Raw genomic sequence first — 19,949 nt, forward strand, 5'->3', positions numbered from 1 at the left:
ATTTTCTCTGAGATAATACTAATTTTTTTTGAGACCTTTGTGAGACAATCAACCCTACCATATCTTGTCTGGTTGCCTCAGATACATATGTTATATTTTCAGAAAATTTCAGTGTTGCAAGGCACATAATTGTGTCTGTGTTACAGCTGGGGAACTGAGACATGGAGAAGCTTATATTTTTAAAACATTGTCATTCAAGTTGTGTTTGGAAGTCATTCCTGCTTGTGTGGGATTTCTCACCAGGAGAGAACTTGGGAGCTTCACGAGGGTCTGCCAAAAATTTTGAGATTTAAAGTCTTGTGAAAGAATAGACCTTCTCCTTCCCCGCCCCCCCCCCCCCCCCCCCTTTTTGCTTTCTTTTTCTCTTCTTGCTCTACTCCCCAGATGATAATTGCTCCACCTGCCAGTTGATAAGCTAGCACTCCTGTGTGGGAGAAAACATTGCCTATCACTGCCCCATGACACAAGACAGTTCTCCAGCAGCTGACACAGAATTTCCCAGTGAGATTGGGGTGGAATCTGTTGCCATTTTCATTCTGTGCTGTTCCAGACATCATAAACGTGTCTAATTTGCAATGATTTGAATATGTGAATAGAAGGCAGTTTCAGAGTATTGCTATTTATGTATTTGTTCCTGCAAAAGTTATCCATCACAAGTGAAGAGACTTTTGATAAACCTTATCTTTATGTAGAGTGCAAGTACAGTACGTTTTGCTACTTCCTGTATCTTTTTTCAGAGAGGCAAACTGCAAATGAAAGCCAAAACAAATGAAAACCTCTATGATTTCCTGATGTAAAATAACATTTCCAATTTTAGAGAACAAATATTTAATCAGTCTGCATCATGCAAGCATGGAAGAGGAAAGCTAGCTTTTTTATCTTAGGAGATACGTAGTGCTGGTTGTGACCTAGAGCTAGGACAAGGCTGCTTGTCCTACAGAAAAAAAACAAACTAAAACCTAAATACCAACAGATTTTCAGTTGCTGGAACACCATACCTCTGCGTTGTGTCTGAGCAGATTTTGCCTTAAAACAAGAGGTATTTTGAGTAAGTGTTTAAAACCACTAATTTGAAACTGTAAAGATTTTCAGTTTAAACGTCTGCCAAGTGATGGCATATCGACTGGCTTTTAGAAGTGGGAGATTTTCTTTAATGGTATCAAGAATCTGCATCCCCCATGAGTTCCAAGTTGCCGTTATGGCATGATCCATGTTTGGAACAAACTGCAGCTCCCTATTTTAGTGTTTGCGTGATCTCTGGGCATCTCTTCCTTCAATGTCCCAAACGTTGCAGTGTTTTCTGTCCAGCCATCCAGATTTCTCAGCAGCGTCTCTTCAACTTGTATTTTAACTATTCTTTATATAAATGATGTCAAACTCTTGTGGTTTGCATATTTACCTGGGGAATCCAAAGGCAAGGGTGTGTGTGAGCAGGAATCTGTTGGTGCCGGTGAGCATCCCAGTGCTGCATGCGTGGAACTCTGCCATGGCTCCTGTCAAAGCTGCTGATGGAGACGAGCAGGATGCATGCTCCTTGCTCAAAATTCAGCTGTGTATTTATCTCTCAGAAACACTCAGGTCTTTTGTGAAACCGTGTAAGCTTAATTTCGAGCCTATAGCTGATCATTTTCTCTGTTTGATGTGAGCTAGTCTCTTGAGGTGGCTGGCGTCCTGGAGTGAAGAGATGGAAGTGAGAGATCTGCTAAATCTGCTGTTGCTTAGCGTCTCTGCCTTTGATACTGTCTCCAGAGACTGCACTGATCTCTTCTTTTCAGTCAAGAGTCTACATCCTCACTGGGGTTTTGATGGGAGATTCCTTTAAGGCATTTTGTACTGACAAGGTTATTTTTTCCATGCACATGCAGTAAAATTTCACAGAAACCTTCAAAGAAAGGGATTTTTTTTCCACTTTTGAACTGAGTTCACAGTTGCTTAGGTTCTTTGTAAAATTACCAAGAAATAAATTATAAGAGCAGCTTAATTAACAGTAAGTTAAGATGAAAGATGCCTGTTGTTTTTCTTACAGTTACACCATTTTATTCAGAGATATCTGTTGATGTTGAAAAGTGGCAGCTAGTAGAGCTGCCTGGGTTTTTTGCTGAACACAACCCCTAGTGAGCACTGGCATTAGGCATTTGATTTGTACATTGAAAGAAGAACTTATGTGTTGCACAGAATTGCTGTCTTTGCAGACTTCTGCCTTTGCCCATGGGTGAGGTCATAGGTGTTGCCATAAAGATTTTTTTTTTTTTTAACCCAACTGTGTTAGAATTACACTTTGTTGCAAGCCTGGGAAAATGCTGTTTTGAGGGTTTTTCCTCCTTTTTGCAAGAAAGTTTTTCTTTCTTAAAATAGACAAGACAAATTGAAGATGTGAGAAATCTTTATTGACTACTTTTCAGCTAGTATCCTAACAAGAAAGGCTTGCAGTATCTTGGTCATGTGTACATAATTTTGATTGTCTTTTAAGAAAAATCTCAGTGCTTTTGCCTGAAGTAAAACTGGTTCGTGGTTTCTTTGAAAAATTATTCTGTGATTTGGTTTGAGACCCAGTGAAGGTGACTGCTCTGAAGAACAACTTTTGTGATTTTTTCTTGTAAAATATTCTATTACAGATTTTAACAAAAATATACTGAAGAGATTAATCTTTTTGTGACTAATTTTTCCTTAATTTTAGAGGTGTTCTCCATGCTGTGCCTGTATGTACCATGTGGCCAATCAGGGCTGCTGATTCAGCTGTAGGCACAAAGGACAAGTGCATAATCCAGCATTACGTTTGCTCTGTGTTGATGAATTGCATTTCAGGGTCTGCAGCTATGGATACCTGCATTTCAGAGCCAGATCTACCCACAACAAAGCCAGGTCTTTTGACTTTTCCACAGGGAAATGCTGAGAAGTTTGAGTGGGAACAGCTACAAGAATAGGCTGCAGCAATACAGCCCCCTGTCCTTCTTATGGGAATTATCTCTGAAGTATGGTGCACTGATTTCCATTTTCTGTAGTTATTAAATATTCAAAACAGGGGATTAGGGATATCATGGAAGTGCAGACAGATCCCTCTAATGATAGTATGACTGTCAGGAGCATGCCAGTATGTGTCAGAGAGAAATTGCAATCCAGGCTATTTAGATCTGTGATAAGATCTTATTCTAGTGCCATTATGAAGTCTTGTGTTAATTGAGCAAATCTCTTTTGAAGTTGTTTCATTTCCCTCATTACGTGTCAGAGCAAAGAATGGCTATTCTAATGTGCTAATTATATTTATTTATTGATCTACGTTTTATTTAGAGGAGACAATCCAAACAAGATGCTGCAGTGTGTATTGTGGAGGCACGTGGCAAAGCACACCTGCAGTTTGGTACATCCATGGCCATGGAGAAGTTGCTCTGCCTGGGGTTTCGTTTCAGAATAGCTCAGAGTAGTAATGCAGACGAGTACATTAATCTCCTTAACTATTCAAAAATGAAAGACTGGGTACAATAACTTATTATTTATTGCTCTTCCAACATGTCTGTTCCATAAGATTTGCCATTAAAATTAAAATATAGGCACTGTAACGGCTGGTTTAAGAGAGTCTATGGCTTTGCTGTTCGGTGCTGGAACATTTGTCACTGTCAATTCCAGCAGGTTTCCTGCCACGCTCATGTCCTCTGACAATGGGGTGGCAGAGGGTTTGCACCAAAACAATGCCAGTGGTTACTTAGAAGGGCCCAAGAGGTCGGATTTGGCAGCAGGTAGGCAGGGAAGGTGTGGTGTTGGTGAGCCACTGGCATCTGGGAGAGGCAGCAGGCACAATTCATTCTTTCTGTAGGGTAGCTGCGCTGAAACAAATGGGAGTGGTTGTTTCAGTGCATAAATACTTTTTGGGGGGGAGATCTTGCAGAGGGATGCATGAAGCCACTGCTTTGTGCAGCCATGAAACCAGAATTAGATGTATAGGCATTTTAATAGCTACCCATGCCTCCAGAACGATTTTGTGTGTAATAAACTTTTACTAGGAGGAGGACAATAACTATTCATTGCATTGCATAACTTCGTTTTCATGTGTGTTACAGATTTAGCCCTAATCTTTCATTACATACTTAAACAAAATTATCCTTAAGATTCTTGGAAACAAATCAAGAAACTAAAGGTAGACCCTGTAGTAGATGTCTCTGCCCATGCTATGCTGTAATGCAACTCTCTTGGCTATTGATTGATTTATTTCACGGCACATGAACGTGCCAAATCCTATCAAGCCACGCTCCTTGAAACACCATATGAACACACAGCCCCTGCTCTTAGAGTTCAGCATTTAACCAGAGAAGACGGACAAATAGGAAGAGCCAAGGTAACAGAGAAGGGAAGCATGGGGATTAGGTTTCCCTGCCCAGGGTAACATGTGGAATTTGTGGCAGAGCTGGAAACTAAACTTGGATGTTCCAAGCTCTGGTCTGAGGCTGCCAACCGCATGGAGGAAGTGTCATCTCCTGTATCTCAGGTGGCATGGATCCCCGTGAGGGCTCCAATCAGGTGTTGTGCTGGAAGGTGGGCCAGTTCTGAGATTAGCCCAGCCCACTCCCAGCTTTTTCCAGTCTGGATCTGACTGGGGGAGGTTTGCATGGCCTCTGTCCGGAGACCTGCCTGGCTTTTTGTAGAAAGTATCCTCCCTTGTGTTTAGCCAGTGGTATCTCTTCTTGCCATCTTCCCCTTCTCTCATCTTGCAAAGAAAGGATGATAAAACATACCAGTTATTTCATAAGCTAACAGTGGATGGCCAAAATCAGACCTCTAGTCTAGGGACCAAAAATGCCTTCAGCAGGTATTTGGAAAACAGACCACAATGGTGGATTTCAAAGAGGGATGGCTCTTCCCAATTTCTATTTTGAGTTAACAGTTGTAGTAAGGATGCGCTTCCCCCTTGCCAGACCATTGTTTCCTCTGAAGTACCATTTCTTTACCAATTTACAAAAATTTGGCCAGTGTTGTGTAACAGGGTATTCAGCTGTTGGTGGTTATGTTATGTTGACATTGAGTAAGTATTCATATAGCTGATGTTTATATATAGATCTCTCTATCACTCTGCCTCTTGAGCTGCTCTTTTATTTGAAATGGCTTTGAAATTCAATTTATATTTAATTACAACACATGTAAAAATCCGGGATTAAGGGTGAAGAGTTTTGTTGTTGTCTTGGCCTTTTTTCTTAAATTCATTTAATGGGATTTGTGGGTAGACAGCACTGTTCAGGATTTTGTCTCTGATGTTTCCCTTCTTTCAGTATAATAACAACTTGTCTATCAGATAAAGAGCTTCAAAATTATTATTTTTTTTAGCTGTCTGTTGAAGGTATGTGCCCAGAGGGGTTGGGTTATGTGAAGGTTGTGTGTGTCATTCCTGCTTTCTGTGCAGGGAAGTTTTTCTGAGCTGGGAGAAAAGCTGGCATTTCACCCTCAGACCACGAGTCCCCTTGGCATTTGGGCAAGCCCGTGCCCAACAGAGGTGCTATGAGTGGTGCCTCCCCAGCAGTCAAACCCTGCCAGGGATGCACATTGATGATCACTGAGTGCAGCAGAATTTAAAAAACTACCTCACTTAGCCAAGGCAGCAAAGGTAACAACGTGATGTGCAGCCTGGCCTCGTATTTGTTTCACCTGTGAAACTGTTCTCCATTTAAATTTAGCTGTGAATAATCTGGCAAGGATGTTGGAAAAAAAAAAAAAAAGAGAGCAGCTGACAACCTCTCCATTACCTGAAATCAAATATTTCACCTCTCCATCATACTCCTGCTCTGGGAACAGGAGGTGATGGTCCCTGAGCCTTCCTGTGAGCGGAGCTGCTCTGAGTGCTGCACTGGCTGACTCAGCCCATGGGATCAATGGTGCTTTCCAAACCCTACTGGGGTTTGGGCTGAGTCAGTAAAGCTGTGGATAGTGCAAGGTCCTGCATATGTGATAGGCCTGACCTAAGGTCTTGTTTCCACATATATCTGTGTTTCCCTTTGGCCTGAGAAAAGGCAAAATTGGTGCTGGCTCAGGGTGTCTCAGCTGTACAGAAATGGAATGGATCACAGCCATGAGCTTTTGTCTTCCCTCACTGCTTTGTCCCAGACCTGAGCACAAAGACTGTCCTACTCCCTGTCTTTTCCCTCCGTGCTCATCTACATTCCTGCTGAGAAACACTGTCCCCTCCCTCCTGCCTTGTCCCACTGCACCAGAGCCCTCCCCAGTCCCTTTCCAGGCCATTGCATGACCAAGGAAGGCACAGAGGAATGCTGTAGGCTCCTCAGTTCCCCAGCATGCTTGGTCCTTGCCTTCTTCTTTGGCATTGCTAGTGGGAGCAGAAGGCATTGCACAGCTGTTCAGCTGCACATGCTGCCTGGATGCAGCATCTCACCAGGGCTCCCAGGGTAATTCCCTCCCATCAAGACTGGAGTAAGGAGAGAGGTCTGTGGATGTGAGTTGCATCTACACTTTTGCAGTGGTTCTTTTCATTTTTCCCTGCTCACAGTGAAGTCCAATGAAAAATCTATGATCAAACATCTGTTGTTAAGCACCTGCTTCCTTTGCAAAATACTAAACAAACAATCCATGCGTGGGCATGGATGGAACTGGCCAACAAGAAAATAGGCAGTTCAAGCCAGACCTTTCTCAAATGGATGAACAGGAGCCTCCTCTAAATCTGTGTCTCCTTCATGTACCACCATTTGTCTCCCCTCTGATTAAGAATGCATTGAATAAATCGGATAGTGCTGTGTTTAATGTGCTCGTTGCCAGCCTGCCATTTGTTGACACAGCATTGGCATGATGAGCAGCTGCGGGTCAAATTTATTGCCAGGCTCCCCTAAGTCTGCAGCTGCTAAAAATAAACATTTTGCGCAGGTGGAGGCTTTGGCTGGGCTTGTGTTTTGGCTTAACTTGCAAAGTTTGGGATCTTTTCTGAGGTATGCAAATCACATTAGAAATATTTGGCAAGGCAAGTCAGTGCCTGAACATAAAGGAATTCCACTTGAGGATCTGAAGCAGCTCTGATGGGTCTTTTGGCACAGCATCAACTGCCTGAACTTGACAGTGTCTTCCACACTGCTGTGTTTTCCAAGATTTTGGTCATCCTGATGAGGTGTTGGCTTCTTCTAAGAAAAGTTTGGGGAGATTGAACTTGGTCACTCTCACTGATTGATTGGTGATCAGTCTGTTGGGATATCTGCCCTGTGCTCATGGCCCTGGTGTTGGACTGCCTGACTATTGCAGTGATATTGATACCAGAGGAGCTGCTCCACAGCAGATGTTTCACTGAACCGGGAAAATGAGGCAGCTGGAGGCAGAAGTTGGCAGTGGAAGGACCATTGAGTCCATCTCCAGGGAGCAGAAGGTTCAAGTCAAAATAGCACTGCAGATCAGAAGAGAATCTAGGTTTTAGACACCAGGGCTGCAGTCCTTGTAAAATAAGCAATCAGCTTCCTTGAGCTGGAAAGAAAAAGATGCTCTTGAAAGTTAGCAAATGGAATTGCCATTAGACAGCTAGCATTTAAGCAAGGTTTAAAGAGTAATACTGTGTGTGTAATGTACCCATGCAAGAGAGTCCATCTGAATTAGGTGGACTGGATCTCATTTGCTGTCATCTGGTGGGGAGATGATCCTTGAGCTTGTGGGCACAAAAAGATGAAAAATTATTTCCTTTATCCCTACTACTCTCCATTGCTGAGCTGCAATCCCTCATCCAGAGACACCTTTGCATATTGCAGTCCCACGTCCCTTGGGAATTGTTCTGGGCCTCTGTGCTTATGCTGCACTTTCGTGTATTTCAGAGACCATCAGAGCAGGTTCACACAATTTCAATAAAACTGTCCTGGGTCAATATCTGAGATAAGCCTCTTGCTTTCAGCAATGCCAGCCAGTGTAGATAAGGGGTGATTGAAAAATTTCCTGAGATTTCATACAGTTTCAAATAAATAAATAAAATTTAGCATCCTTCCAACCCTGGGAATCACACATGTTCAATTAAAGAAAAAAGAAATACCATTTTATCTTGTCACTATAAAATGAAATTAAGAAGCCTTTAAAAACCTTTAAAACTGGCTTCTAGATGTCTTGATTTGATTCACATGTATTTATGAAATGGAACATTCAGTGTGAGATTTAGTAGCTGGTTAAGAAGAAGAAAAAAATGATTGTTATAAATGCTTATTATTTTATTTTCTTCTCTTGTGGCTTTGTTCAGGGAGCTTTCTTGCCTCGCTACCTAACTGCACACTGAATTTCATTGTTCAGTAATCCAGTCCAGCTGTTCCAGCTGCTAAATATTCAAGCAAATACTGGGTGTTTTTCTTAACAATTCATTTGTATTTAGTTACCTTCTTCCAGTGCAGATTAGCTACTGAATAACCAGGAGTTGGAATAAGAGCTTGTAATTTTAGATGCCTCCATATGTACTTGGCTTAACACATTCTTTTTCCTCAAAGATTGCACTCATAGGTATTTCACATTAATATTTTTCTAAAGTCTTAACTTCTAGATACTTTTTAGATTTTAATATACATCAGGACTTTCAGCTAGTGTCTAATTGACACCATTCACTTTCTGTTTTTCTATTGTTTGAACAGATTTTTCTAAAATAGTATAGCTTATTAATTTAGGGAACTGTTGAAATACTGATGGATTTAAATTTTGTCTAGGAAATCATGTGAATAGTGTGTTTAAAACCTGAGGATTGAAAGTGCTTAGCCTTTTTTTTTTTTTTTTTAGGTTATATTACGTGCTCTGCTGAAGCTGTAAAAGGTTTGGTATTTGTTTGTTTTCCTTTCTGATTAGTAATCCAAAGTATTTTACTGAGCAATTCTGATTTTTCGGTAAGAGTTTTGAAAAGAGGTACTTTTCTACAGCAGAGCTATAGGAGTGCTGTGTTGTTGCATGGTGTCTTCTTTCCATGGCTATTTTGGTGTCTTTGAGTGATAGTATTTCCTTGGCAAGCACTAGATGCTGCTTCACTTCCAGCCAAACCAGGCAGCCTGGAGAGCCCTGTGGGACTGTGCAGCTTTTCTGTGTATCCTCAGACTAAAAACTCTGAGCAGGTTCTAACTGCATCGTATTTGCTACTGTGTAAATAATATGTGCAAACCGGCTCCTTCAGAGAGTGTGGTGGCATTAAGATGACTGCAAATTAAAAAGGGTTGATTTGCTGAAACAATTCGGTTTAGGTTGAAGCAAAATTACATGATAATTTGGGTCATATTTAGAAAACACTTTTACTTGAAGAAAGAAAAAAACCGCTTGTTCTGAGCTGAGAAAGCATTTTTTCCTCTCCAGATTAAAATTTAATATTAGGAGGGCAGGCTGCACCCCTCAAGGAGGAGATATTTTTCACACTTTTTTTTTGAGGTTTAGTAGGAAAGGCACCAAAGCTTGCATTTTCTTCTGCGTTTCCCATTACTTTGGGATTGCAGTAGTAACCAGGCATGTCATAAGCCTAAGTTTAAATTGGAGATTTTTAGCAGATGGTTTCTGGCAGAGTGCTCTAGACATAAGGTATTTTCATTTGTGTTGAACTCCTACTGAAGTAGTATTAAATTTTTTACATATTCGTTGCCTGAAAAGCATAGGTATTTGTATAGGGCCTGTGAAAAAGTCTGAGTTTATTGACAGAGAGATGGGATGTTTGACTTATCAACAGAAATGTAAAGAAAATTTCTTTTTTTTTTACTACTTTTTTTTTAGTTTGTTTGCTGGGTTTTTTTTTGCAAATTTCTTGGTTTTTAACACTTGGCTGCTAAAAGCAGTACTTGCAAAGGGCCTTTCATTTGATGATCTGTGTATATGTTTATCATTGCATTTGAATGAAACTGTTTGAGGTGAAACTTTATTATCTGGATGTAACTGTGCTTTTAGATGTTCTCTCTAACACTGTGCATTTGGGAATCTGTGCCTGTAGCAAGTGCAGAAGACATGTCCCTTTTGAGGAAAGGCAACAGGGCTGTAGTCCCTAAGGACATTCATTTTAATGGGGTACATGGCAGCAAAACCATGGGAATGCCAATTGGCTCCAGTGATGTACAGGAAGAGAGGGCTCTGACCCCAGCCCTGTCAGAGGTTGGTGTCCCTGTGCTCCTTATGATCTCTGGGAGTAGGAGATCAGAGTTTGTACCACTGCCTTACATCTCCTCTTTATTTTCTTGGCCTCGTGGCCAATACCAGCTATTTTTCACAGCAGATGGGTTTCAAGGGGAGTCCTGTGCCTTTTGCCCAGCACACTTTTGGCTGGTGGCATGGAGGAGGGAGGGTGGCCCTTGGGCAGATCTGCCTGTGCTGCTGGATGCAGAAATTAATAGAAATGTCTACCTTGGGGCTTCACTTAACAGTGCTGTTGTAGTTTGCTCAACAAAAGAGTTGCTTTTTGTTTGCTTCCACGGTAGTTTGGGTTTAGGGAAGAAAGGACTTAAAGACAATTGTATTTTTTCAAGGCTGTTTTCAATCAGAGATCATGCAAAATATCCATCAGTGAGATTTATGTTATTTGTATAGCAAGGCAATGGATTTATCGTCAGTCTTGAGACTTGTCTTGCATCAATAGGGGAGGAAACCATTTACTTGGTACAGTTCCTAGTGTAATTACCTAAATAATAGACTTCATACAGCCAGCAGAAAGAAAGAGCAAATAGTTTCTGCACTGCCTGTGACAGGGTAGTGTAGGAAACTTATTGCAGTGAGAAAGGCTGTGCCGGCTCAGACCCAGGGTCCGTCTGGCCCAGCAATCTGTCTTCTGCCCTGACCGTAAGCAGACACTTAGGAAAGAACAGGAAAAAGAGGAATAGATTTGTCTGTGATCTGAATTTAAATCCTGGAATATTACCACTGACATTAAACATAGGGGCGGATTTCAGATGCTAAGAGAAATTCCTCTTGAAACTGAAAGGGATGGGATGCAGATGGGAAAGTGTCTTCCTTGTGTTCACTTTCCTCAGGATCTTTCTAAAGTGGTTTGCTCAAAGAGTTGCAATAGGAATTATTTTCTTTGCAACCAGAAGTCGCCACTGATGCTTAGCAAAATGTTTTTCTCAGCACTGTTGACAGTTGTGCTGCATACTCCGATGCAAAGTGCTCTCTGCTTTCAGAAGCCTTTTTGTTCGCTGTGCTGATTAAATTTGCTTGGAGCAGGTTTAATTAAGGTGGTGTTGAAAACCATCACTCGAGCCAGGGACTCTCGTGTGTTGGGGTGCCTCCATGCTATTAGCAATAGTTCAGTGGAATTAAAAAGGGAGGGCTTCACCTGGTTTCTTATTTGGCTCACTTGTTGAGGGAGGATTAGTAGGGCCTCAATATTTATGTACCAATTTGCGTTATTGGTACCCACTCTGGCAGATTTCAGAGCATTTTGATTTACTTCCTAACAGGCATGACGTGCTTATTTAATGTAGGTATATAAATGGAAGGGAAGATTGCTGGATAAATAGACAACAATAAGAAAATAAAACAAAACAAAAAAAACCAAAAAGGATTCCTTGCTACCTTTTGTATCATAATAGACGAGAAAATGCTCGAAAAGTTTCCAGTGCAGATGGGCTGTTTCCAGATGTGAATAAATATTTCTGCATTCCAGAGAAGTAGAGCTGTGGGTTGACCCCTGGCTCTGTGAATGGGCTGAATCAGCACCACAGATCCCTAAAGCTGGAGCTTTCTGAATATCGTCCAACCCAACAATACTACTGGGTAAGCTTCCACCTTCCCTTTTTGCCCAGTTTAATCTTTATGAATTACCTGAAAAATAGGATAATTTAAAATAGCAAAATATTCTTTCCTGGGTAAAGTCTGGAAGGCAGTTTTTATCTGTGCTGTTAAATCCATTAAGGTTGTTTGAGCTGCGACAGCTGGAAAGCAGAATATAGCCTTACGTGTGCTCTCAAATGGCAAAGGCATTTGGAAATTCAGGCATTTGATTTCCTCCATGCTTGAAGGTGTCAGCTAGCCATGTATTTTTAGGTCAGGTGTGCATACACAGGCACAATGGATCGCTGTGGGCAGAAAGTGCATCTCCATAAGGACTTGTTAGAGGTAAAAATGGAAATGAGCTGCAGGTCATGCTCCAGATCTTTTTGATCTGTTTGCATGCTGTATGTTAAAGGAGGAGGACAAGTATTATCTGGCAGATGACAGGGTGGCTGAGGCATCCTATCCCCCAGGCTGGTTCCCAGTCCCTGCTGTTTGCAGCTGCTTGGTGCTGCAGCACTTCTCCAGTGAGCCAGACCAGGTCCCACATCCTGTGGAGAGCAGCCCCTGTATTTGCTGGCTGGAGGAGTGGAGTCAGCCTGTGGTGATGTCCTGGGTGCCTCAGGCCAGGACATAGTAAGCAGGGCAGTGTATAGTGAGGATGCAGTCTGGGGAGTGGAAAAAGAAGAGCATCTCACTCTGTTCCCCAAACTCCACACAGAAAGAACTTTTTTTTTTTCAAAATGCTCAACATGTTCAGAGCAAGCAGGTGCCTTGTGTGTGTAGCTTCAGGTGACTGTGGGTGACAAACTGGGGGTCAGCTGTGATTGTCCTGTGGAGCCCTACCTGTTATAGAAGCAGTTGCTGCAAGGACTTTGCTGGAGTTTATAGTGTGTGTATGTAGTTGCTAATTCAATAATGCAGGAAGTATGCGCTCAGCTTTAAGCAGTTAGTGCTTGAACTGGTGTCGAAACACAGAACGGCAGAAGAATGCCAAGTTACTGGCCAGTTACCATGCAAACAAAAACATGTTATGAAATATGACATCTCGTTGGAACAGAGGCGTGCTGTGCTGGGAGCATTGCTGGAAATTTGACGTATATATATAATTTCTTTGTTCGTGCCTGTATTGCATGGAAACGACCTGGAACCACACCATCACAAAACTGTGTAAAGTTGACAGTCAGAAGCTCTGGTACCCAAACAAGTGAGGATGCAAAAAGCTAAGTCAGAAATCAGAACTTTAGCTCTTGACTTTACAAGACAACTTCAGTGAGTGTTAGAAATAAGTGCTCTCTTGTGGGCCAGGTGTCAGGTTTGGAAAGTAGAAGTTCTGTTCCATTTTAATGGACATTTTGTAGAATCTGAAGTCATCCAGCCTGATATATAGGTTATTATTTCTCCATGTAGCTCACTTTTCTTTAAGTTAATATGGAGATTTCACTTAGGTGCTCTGCTTGAGGCTAATGTAATCATTCTATTTGAAAGCAAACAACTACAGGCAAAATGGAAGTGCAAAATGATACCATATTCTGTTTCACTGGCCAGTCATCTGATGCAAGTTGAATTCTGCCAGGAGCAGTAGATTTGTACTTGGTAATCTCTGTTTTGTCACTAATAAAAACATTTTATTATGAAAAGGCATAGATCCAGCTGCTCCTAAGAAATTCTACTTCTCCAACAAGCTGTTTCCTTCAACATGAAATCTTCTTGTCCCGTCCTACATTTTTTCTTTCTGATGCCCCACTCTTCTTGCCATTGCAAGGAAATGACCCTCTGTCTCATGCAGCTCACATTCTTGAATTCACTGCCTGACTGATTAGCCAAGGACACGCACAGCCAAAGTACTGGGTGTGAAGCTCTGTTGCCAGACAGCTTGCTCAAAAACACTTCTGAGGAAAGAGGAGAGGGGGAAGAAACCCGCTTGCCAGTTTAAGGACAAAGCTTATTTACTATTAAAACTTCTCCAGTCAGCAGAAGCAATACTAGCTGCAAAGCTGCATTTGCATTTATAGTACAAATATGAAAAATGAACTCTACCACGAGCATGTCCTTAAAGAGATTATAAATCCACTCCCTTGACTGGTATGCAGTGCAGTGTTCTGATTGTTGTATCTAGATATGTTGCACTTGAAAGTGCAGCGTATGGTGTGCTTGGAAAGACACTGATACAAGGATTTTGCAGACAAAGTAATTTTACAGTGGAAAACCCTGTAATGAGAGCAACCCCACTAGTACGGGACTGCTGTGTTGTTTTATTGAGTATCTGTAAAGTTTGGCATGTGGTGGGTTAATAATTAGATACTCTTTGTGTATAGTTCAAGTGAAGGCCACCAGCTATGACTTCACTTTGGCTGGGGTTTCCCTGTAATCCATTTAGCAAATTAAAGAGATTACTTTGATTGGTGCCATTATCTCCTATTCTCTTGCGGTTGAACCACTTAACCTGTGCTTAATTGAAAGAGATAGAGAGGGTACAGTAACAAATACAATCAAATGAAAGGGGCAATAGGATCTGTAGGCCAAACAAATGATCAGCACTAGGCTAACAATAGCAGATTAGAGGTGAGATCAATTAATTAGAAGCTATTGTAGGCGTTGGGTGGCTGCCAAGCTTTCTAATAGCCTAAGCCATCATGCAGTTCTGTTTAGGAGGATTTTAATGACTGGGAGTTGATGCGGTTATTTCAATAATTACCTATTTTAATAATTACTTCATTAGAATATAAAATGTATTGTTCTGCAGGCTTTGTGGGAAAGGCAGTTTTGTTAGCAGTGCACCTGGATCCAGGGGTGGGTATGTACCGGCGCCGATCATGTCCTGTGACATCCCTGGGCTGGAGCTGCCAGGATAAAGGTCACTGACCGCCTTGGGATCCCCAACCTCATACCAAGAGGTGCAGGCCACCTGCCTGAGCGTATTTCCAGAAGTGCTGCCTGCAGCCTTTGGCTGGTGGGGGCTTTGAGCAACAGCTTGCGAGTTTTTGTTGTCCGCAGTGCTGTAGAGGTGCCCAGGTATGTTCCCATTTCTGCTCAGCACCCGAGGCTTGAGGTCATGGCTCTGAGCAGCTCTGGCGGGCCCAGGCTGCACCCATCTCTGAGTCAGAGCAGATGGGATAGGAGCAGATTCTTAGGAGTAGGTGGTAGAAGTGAGCAAGGCAGAAACATTGTCTATCCGTTAGGAGATGAGGAGTTGTCTCCTCCACAGGAGCAGGATCATTAGGTGCATCCTGCTGGAAAGCCTCAGGTGCTCTGGTTTGACCCTTATCCCAGCTGTTGGGATAACCTAGCTCCATGCCTGGTATATGTTCAAGTGAGCAAAGTTGTAAAGAACAACCTTTGATCTCCTCATATACTATAATTTATTAGTGCTTGTTGTCCATACAGGCATAGAGCAGTTGGTAGGTAGCGTGCTTTTCGTGTGCAGTAGCAAATAATTTATTTAAATGAACTTTCTAGGAGTCACTGAATTTGGTTTCAGAGGTAATTCAGACTGTAAGTTTGAAAAGTTGTCTAGGAGCAAGGAAATTACTGTAAAATCTTCAAGAAAGGCTTTACTGCTAAATACTTTTTTGTACTTATATATGATGAATATGGTGGCAGGTAGATTAACACATAGCCATGTGTGTGGTACTACTGTTTTTTTCTTTTTTTTTTTTTCCCTACGTGCTGAAGAAGACAAATGCTGCTTCTAGCGGTGTGGAATATCCCAAGGAAGAAATATTTAGATCTGCAGAGCAGAATTTACCTGAAAGTTAACATTTAAAATACAAACCAGTTTGCTTCCATTGGGGGGAGTTGAGGGAGTGGAAAGTGAATTAGAGAGGGAGAATTTTTTCTAAGATATTGAAATGGTTTAGGTGCAAAATTTCAGCAAACTTTTTTTGTGACTTTTTCAGTCTGGTGATTTTATCTGGATGGGAATTGTGCCGAGAAACTTAAATAAAAATGCAATTTTATTATAGCTTTAATTTTTGGTTTTGGTGCTTCTGCAAAATGGTAAACTGGGTTCTTGTTTTGAGTGTGTGCATGAGCAGGATTTGCTCTGAACTAGGATGCCAGATTCCCAGGGGATTAGCATTCAAGGAAAACCTGTAATAGAATAATAGCAAGTACTGCTGTGAATTTGGACAACACTGAGTGGCAGATGTACACAGAGATAAAGAGGAGAGCAGAGACTCCAGGAAGTAGGAGTTCTGGTCATATGATTACTCTGTGATAATGAAGAAAATTAAAGACTGTGGTATTTTGGTAGTACTTGGTAAGGCTGCATGTTTGGGTTTGTGAGTAAGTGATCAAAACATCTTGGGGTTTCCCAAACTATACAATCCTTCTGGAATGCTGTGTCAATAATCTCCAGATGTGTGAAAGGATATAATGGAAATAGCCATCCTGTGCCCTTTTCTGTCTCTGATCTTGATCAGAAACATGTAAAATGCACATGCATATGATAAAGCAAAATAGTTACTTAGTGTAGTTGAATTTATTATAACTTCAAGACAGATCAGCTTTATCCAAAGAGTGAATGATGTCACTCTATTTAATCCAAACTTCTTGCTCTTTCCTTCTAAGGGAGGAAGGTAGTCAGTAAAGAACTTGGTATCCCCGGATAGCCTTGGTTCCAGCAGAGACACAAAAATGGCTGATGCACAAAACAGACACACTGAAGTTGTACTATTGAAAGGAATAAGCAGTCAAACCCTTTTCTCAAGTCCTTGTGGTACCAAAGTTTCTTTGACATTTGGCACTGGCCATATTAATTTTTGCAGTACAAGACTGCTCAGGTTTTAATGATATATTTTTCATAACTAACATCAGTGTTTCTGAAACAACATGCATGAATGATTAATTTTGGAGAACAGGATCTAAACCCCTTAGCTTGGATGAGGCAATTTCTTTAAAATGAGTAGGTTGAACAGGCATCAGAGCTAAATATCCTCTTACTCCAAGGGATACTAACCCCTCTGGGCAGGATTCAGGTCATTAGCAGGTCAGTTTAGGAAAGCATATACTGTTGCTGCCTCCATCAGTCCTGGCCTGAAGATAAACGTAAGACTCCAGTTTCCATTGTTACCAGACCAGGAACCTTCACAGGCCATAACAGCAGCTTAACAATTGTTAAAATACATTTGTGAGTTTAAAAGCTTAGAGGTTTCATCCATGATAGAAAACATAGTGGGCTTGGTGGGTTTACAAAGGAATGCATTAATCGAATCCTTTGTGCCCCATCAGAACTTTATATGTAAATATCTACTTACGTACTCCGAGAGAAGTGTATGTATGAAGAACAAATGACACACCATGGACTGGTACATTTAAGATTTATCAGCAAGCATTTAAGATGGCTGTAGTCTAAGGTTACACACTAAAAGGACAAGTAATCTGGCCATACCAACTGTATGCCAATAAACTTGTTACACAACACTATCCTATATTCATTTATATGCCATATGGGTTGTAGAAAAGCTATTTAAGAATCTTTTTGAGGGCTTTAAGTTTTATTGTGACTTATTTTTCCAAAATCCTGCTCCTGCAGTGAGGAGGTATGCTTATTAAACAGCAAAACACCTTCAGAAATGACCTAAGAACTTTTCTCTTACAAGGGTTGATGTTACAACCTTCAAGTTTTAACTGGTGGGCACACCAAACCTTTACTGCTTGCTGGTGGAGCTGAAGGTAGTTGTTAAACTTTCACAACAATAAAGAAACTAGATTCCCAGAGTCGTCCCTTTCTGCTCAGAGCAGGGAGAATATGGCCTCTTCTCCTACCCTCATTGCTTTTCATGGAATTACAATTCACAGCTTTCGAAAGGACCTTAACTGCACTGAAACTGAAAAGGGCCAAAAGTTACCAGGCAAAAGGGAGGGGATGTGTTCAGTAAATTAATTTACTGTATGATGCAGCACATCCTTTCCACGTGGATGTTGCCGTCCTTTTGTGTTTTCTAATGTATATCATGTGTGTGTATACTGAAGACCAAAATCTAGAGTTCTGTGCCCTGTAGAGTGACAGAAGGCAGAAAATGTATTTTTTATATGGTTAGGGGATTGGCATTAAGTGTTCTTTGTCTGCACTGTTTAGAACCTCTAAGATATTGGAAGTATCCTCAAGGATTTAGAGCTCCCAGGTCCAAAATTGGTGTTCTCTTTTGGGGTGTCAGACCTTGTGTGATTCCATGTGCTCTCAGCAGCTCTTCCAGATGTGGATGTGCATGCATATGCACAGGGATGTTGTCTAGAATGTGATTTTAATAGCAGTATTTCTTCCTGATTTTTTTCCTCCCTACTCACCTCTCCAGTCAAAAGGTGCACATTGGAGAGACACAAATTGAAATTTTTGTTAAAAACCCAAATCTGTTAGTAATCTGGGTTGAAATCCTACCCTGTGGACATCAGTGACGAAAATCCTATTACTTCAGCAGGGACTGGATTTCAGTCTTTGTGCTTTTTATGTTTATAAGATTCATGGAAAAGCCAAGTTCAACACTAAAAACACATGCAAGGTATAAAAACAAAATGCCGACATGCAGACTCTCAATAAAACAGGGTCTAATAAGTTACTGTCCAATCTGGATGACAGATATTGTGTAATACTGTTTTAGCAGTCAAATCTGCCTTCATCATGGTTTGGAGTTAAAGCAGGAGATGGTCAAAATATTGCCAGTGATTTTAATGTAAAAAATAAATTACAGGAAGTTAAAAAATGTGTCAAGAAGGAGGCCTGAGACAGGGTTCAGCAGCAGAGTGTAATGGATTTGATCTCTCCTGCTTTTCCTTAGGAGGAGTCACTGTGTAAAGTATTTGGAGATAATCTGAGCAGAAGGGCCACAGCCAAAGCCCTGTATTTCTTTTTCCAAGTCTCTGATGCAGAACATTCTTAGTTCCTTCACTGCCCCTTGAATTCAAATCCTGGCTTTGTTAGTCCAAATAAAATATAAATCCAGGATATATTTCAGTCCCATCTGAATGTGCTGGGTGAAGTACAACAGGTGGAATCCATTTGCTGAATAATTACTAGGATGCAAACAACGAGGAGCTTTACAAGGAAGTCATCTCTCTTCATCACAGCTCTGGTGTTAAGGCCATATTTGTTCCTGATAATCAGCAAAATTTCAAAAGAGCAGTAATGAAATAAGTCAGAGCCCTCTCCCCAAAAGCCATATGTTCAAACAAAGAAAGACTTGCTGTCCTTTCAGCAAAAATTAAAACAAATCCTTTGAAGATTACCGCAATTATCCTCCCCTCCCCCTTTTACAGTTGTAAGCAAGCTTTTGCAGCTTTCTGCTCTGACAGAGGGTTAGAAAGGGAAGTTCATTTCTGGAGATGCTGAATTCTGGGTGCCTGACGTCAGAGCTCCTCCTGCCCATGCCTCCATCCTGCCCTCTTGAACTTGGTGGCAAAGCTCCTTTTCATTAACTTCAGCTGTACAAGGTCAGACCAACCTCAACCCCCGAGCCATCTGCCTCTGGAGAGACATTTGTACTGGCCTTAGCTAGAGGTAAGGTAAGCAAGAGGTAACCATTTATTCTCTTAGACCTTTTAATGCCATCTATGACTCTCACCTCTCTGCGTTGATAAGCTTTGGATTAAGCTGCCTTTGCAGATGGAAGTTACTCCACCTACATCCATCTCACACTGTGCTGCTGCCTTCTCAGCCATTGGTGGCTCCAGATGTTTGGTGTCCCCAAATATCATCTTTGTTCTGCAGACACTAAATACACCTCAGGGACTGAAATCAGGCCTCCTTGGGAACAACTTCAAGCAATAACTAAAAAAAAAAAGGTGTTTTTCCTTGGTGATGAGTGTAGTTTGATTCTGCCTGGGTGAGGCTAGTGAACATGATGGGTTTGTGCAGGGTTGAGAAGCAAAACTGGTCATTTCTCCTGGCAAGAGGCGGGAATTGCTGGTTAAGGAGCGTGGGCTGTGAATACAGAGATTGTGGTAAGGGGAACTGTTGGGACTGGCTCTGCCAAAACACCCCTATCAGCTCGTACTACTTCTGTAAAATGATGGGGAGCCAAAATGCTTTAATTTCTCATTTTCCTTGTTCCCCTCTCTTTCTTTATTTAAAGAAATTAAATAAAAATTTAATACTATGGTGGAAGATACTGATAAGTAAGGAAGCTTTGAGGCACTGCCTTTTTCAAAATTTGTTAATTTAATTAAATCACTGGTTTATGAATTACAGATTCCTTTTTGATAAGGACAGCCAATAGAAATTCCTTGTTGAATCAAGAAGCCACATAGAAATAATTTTTGTGGGTTTTTTTTTC

At 41.3% G+C, this 19,949-nt stretch overlaps 1 protein-coding gene across 6 annotated transcripts in view; it reads left to right on the forward strand.

Annotated features, from left to right (window-relative positions):
* The window catches only part of RARB (retinoic acid receptor beta), a 319,234-nt gene that overhangs the window by 153,062 nt on the left and 146,223 nt on the right, over positions 1 to 19,949 (forward strand). For 4 of the 6 annotated variants that reach the window (XM_088164196.1, XM_088164223.1, XM_088164204.1 and 1 more), the window contains one exon: positions 8,722 to 8,754. The exons of the other annotated variants lie outside the window; for them this stretch is intronic. In XM_088164196.1, the coding sequence (XP_088020322.1) occupies positions 8,722 to 8,754 (33 nt within the window). The remainder of the gene's footprint in view (positions 1 to 8,721; positions 8,755 to 19,949) is intronic. 6 annotated transcript variants of the gene reach the window in all.

Source organism: Sturnus vulgaris, chromosome 1 (genome assembly GCF_052056855.1).
Source record: "Sturnus vulgaris isolate bStuVul1 chromosome 1, bStuVul1.hap1, whole genome shotgun sequence".
Classification (NCBI taxonomy): domain Eukaryota; kingdom Metazoa; phylum Chordata; class Aves; order Passeriformes; family Sturnidae; genus Sturnus; species Sturnus vulgaris.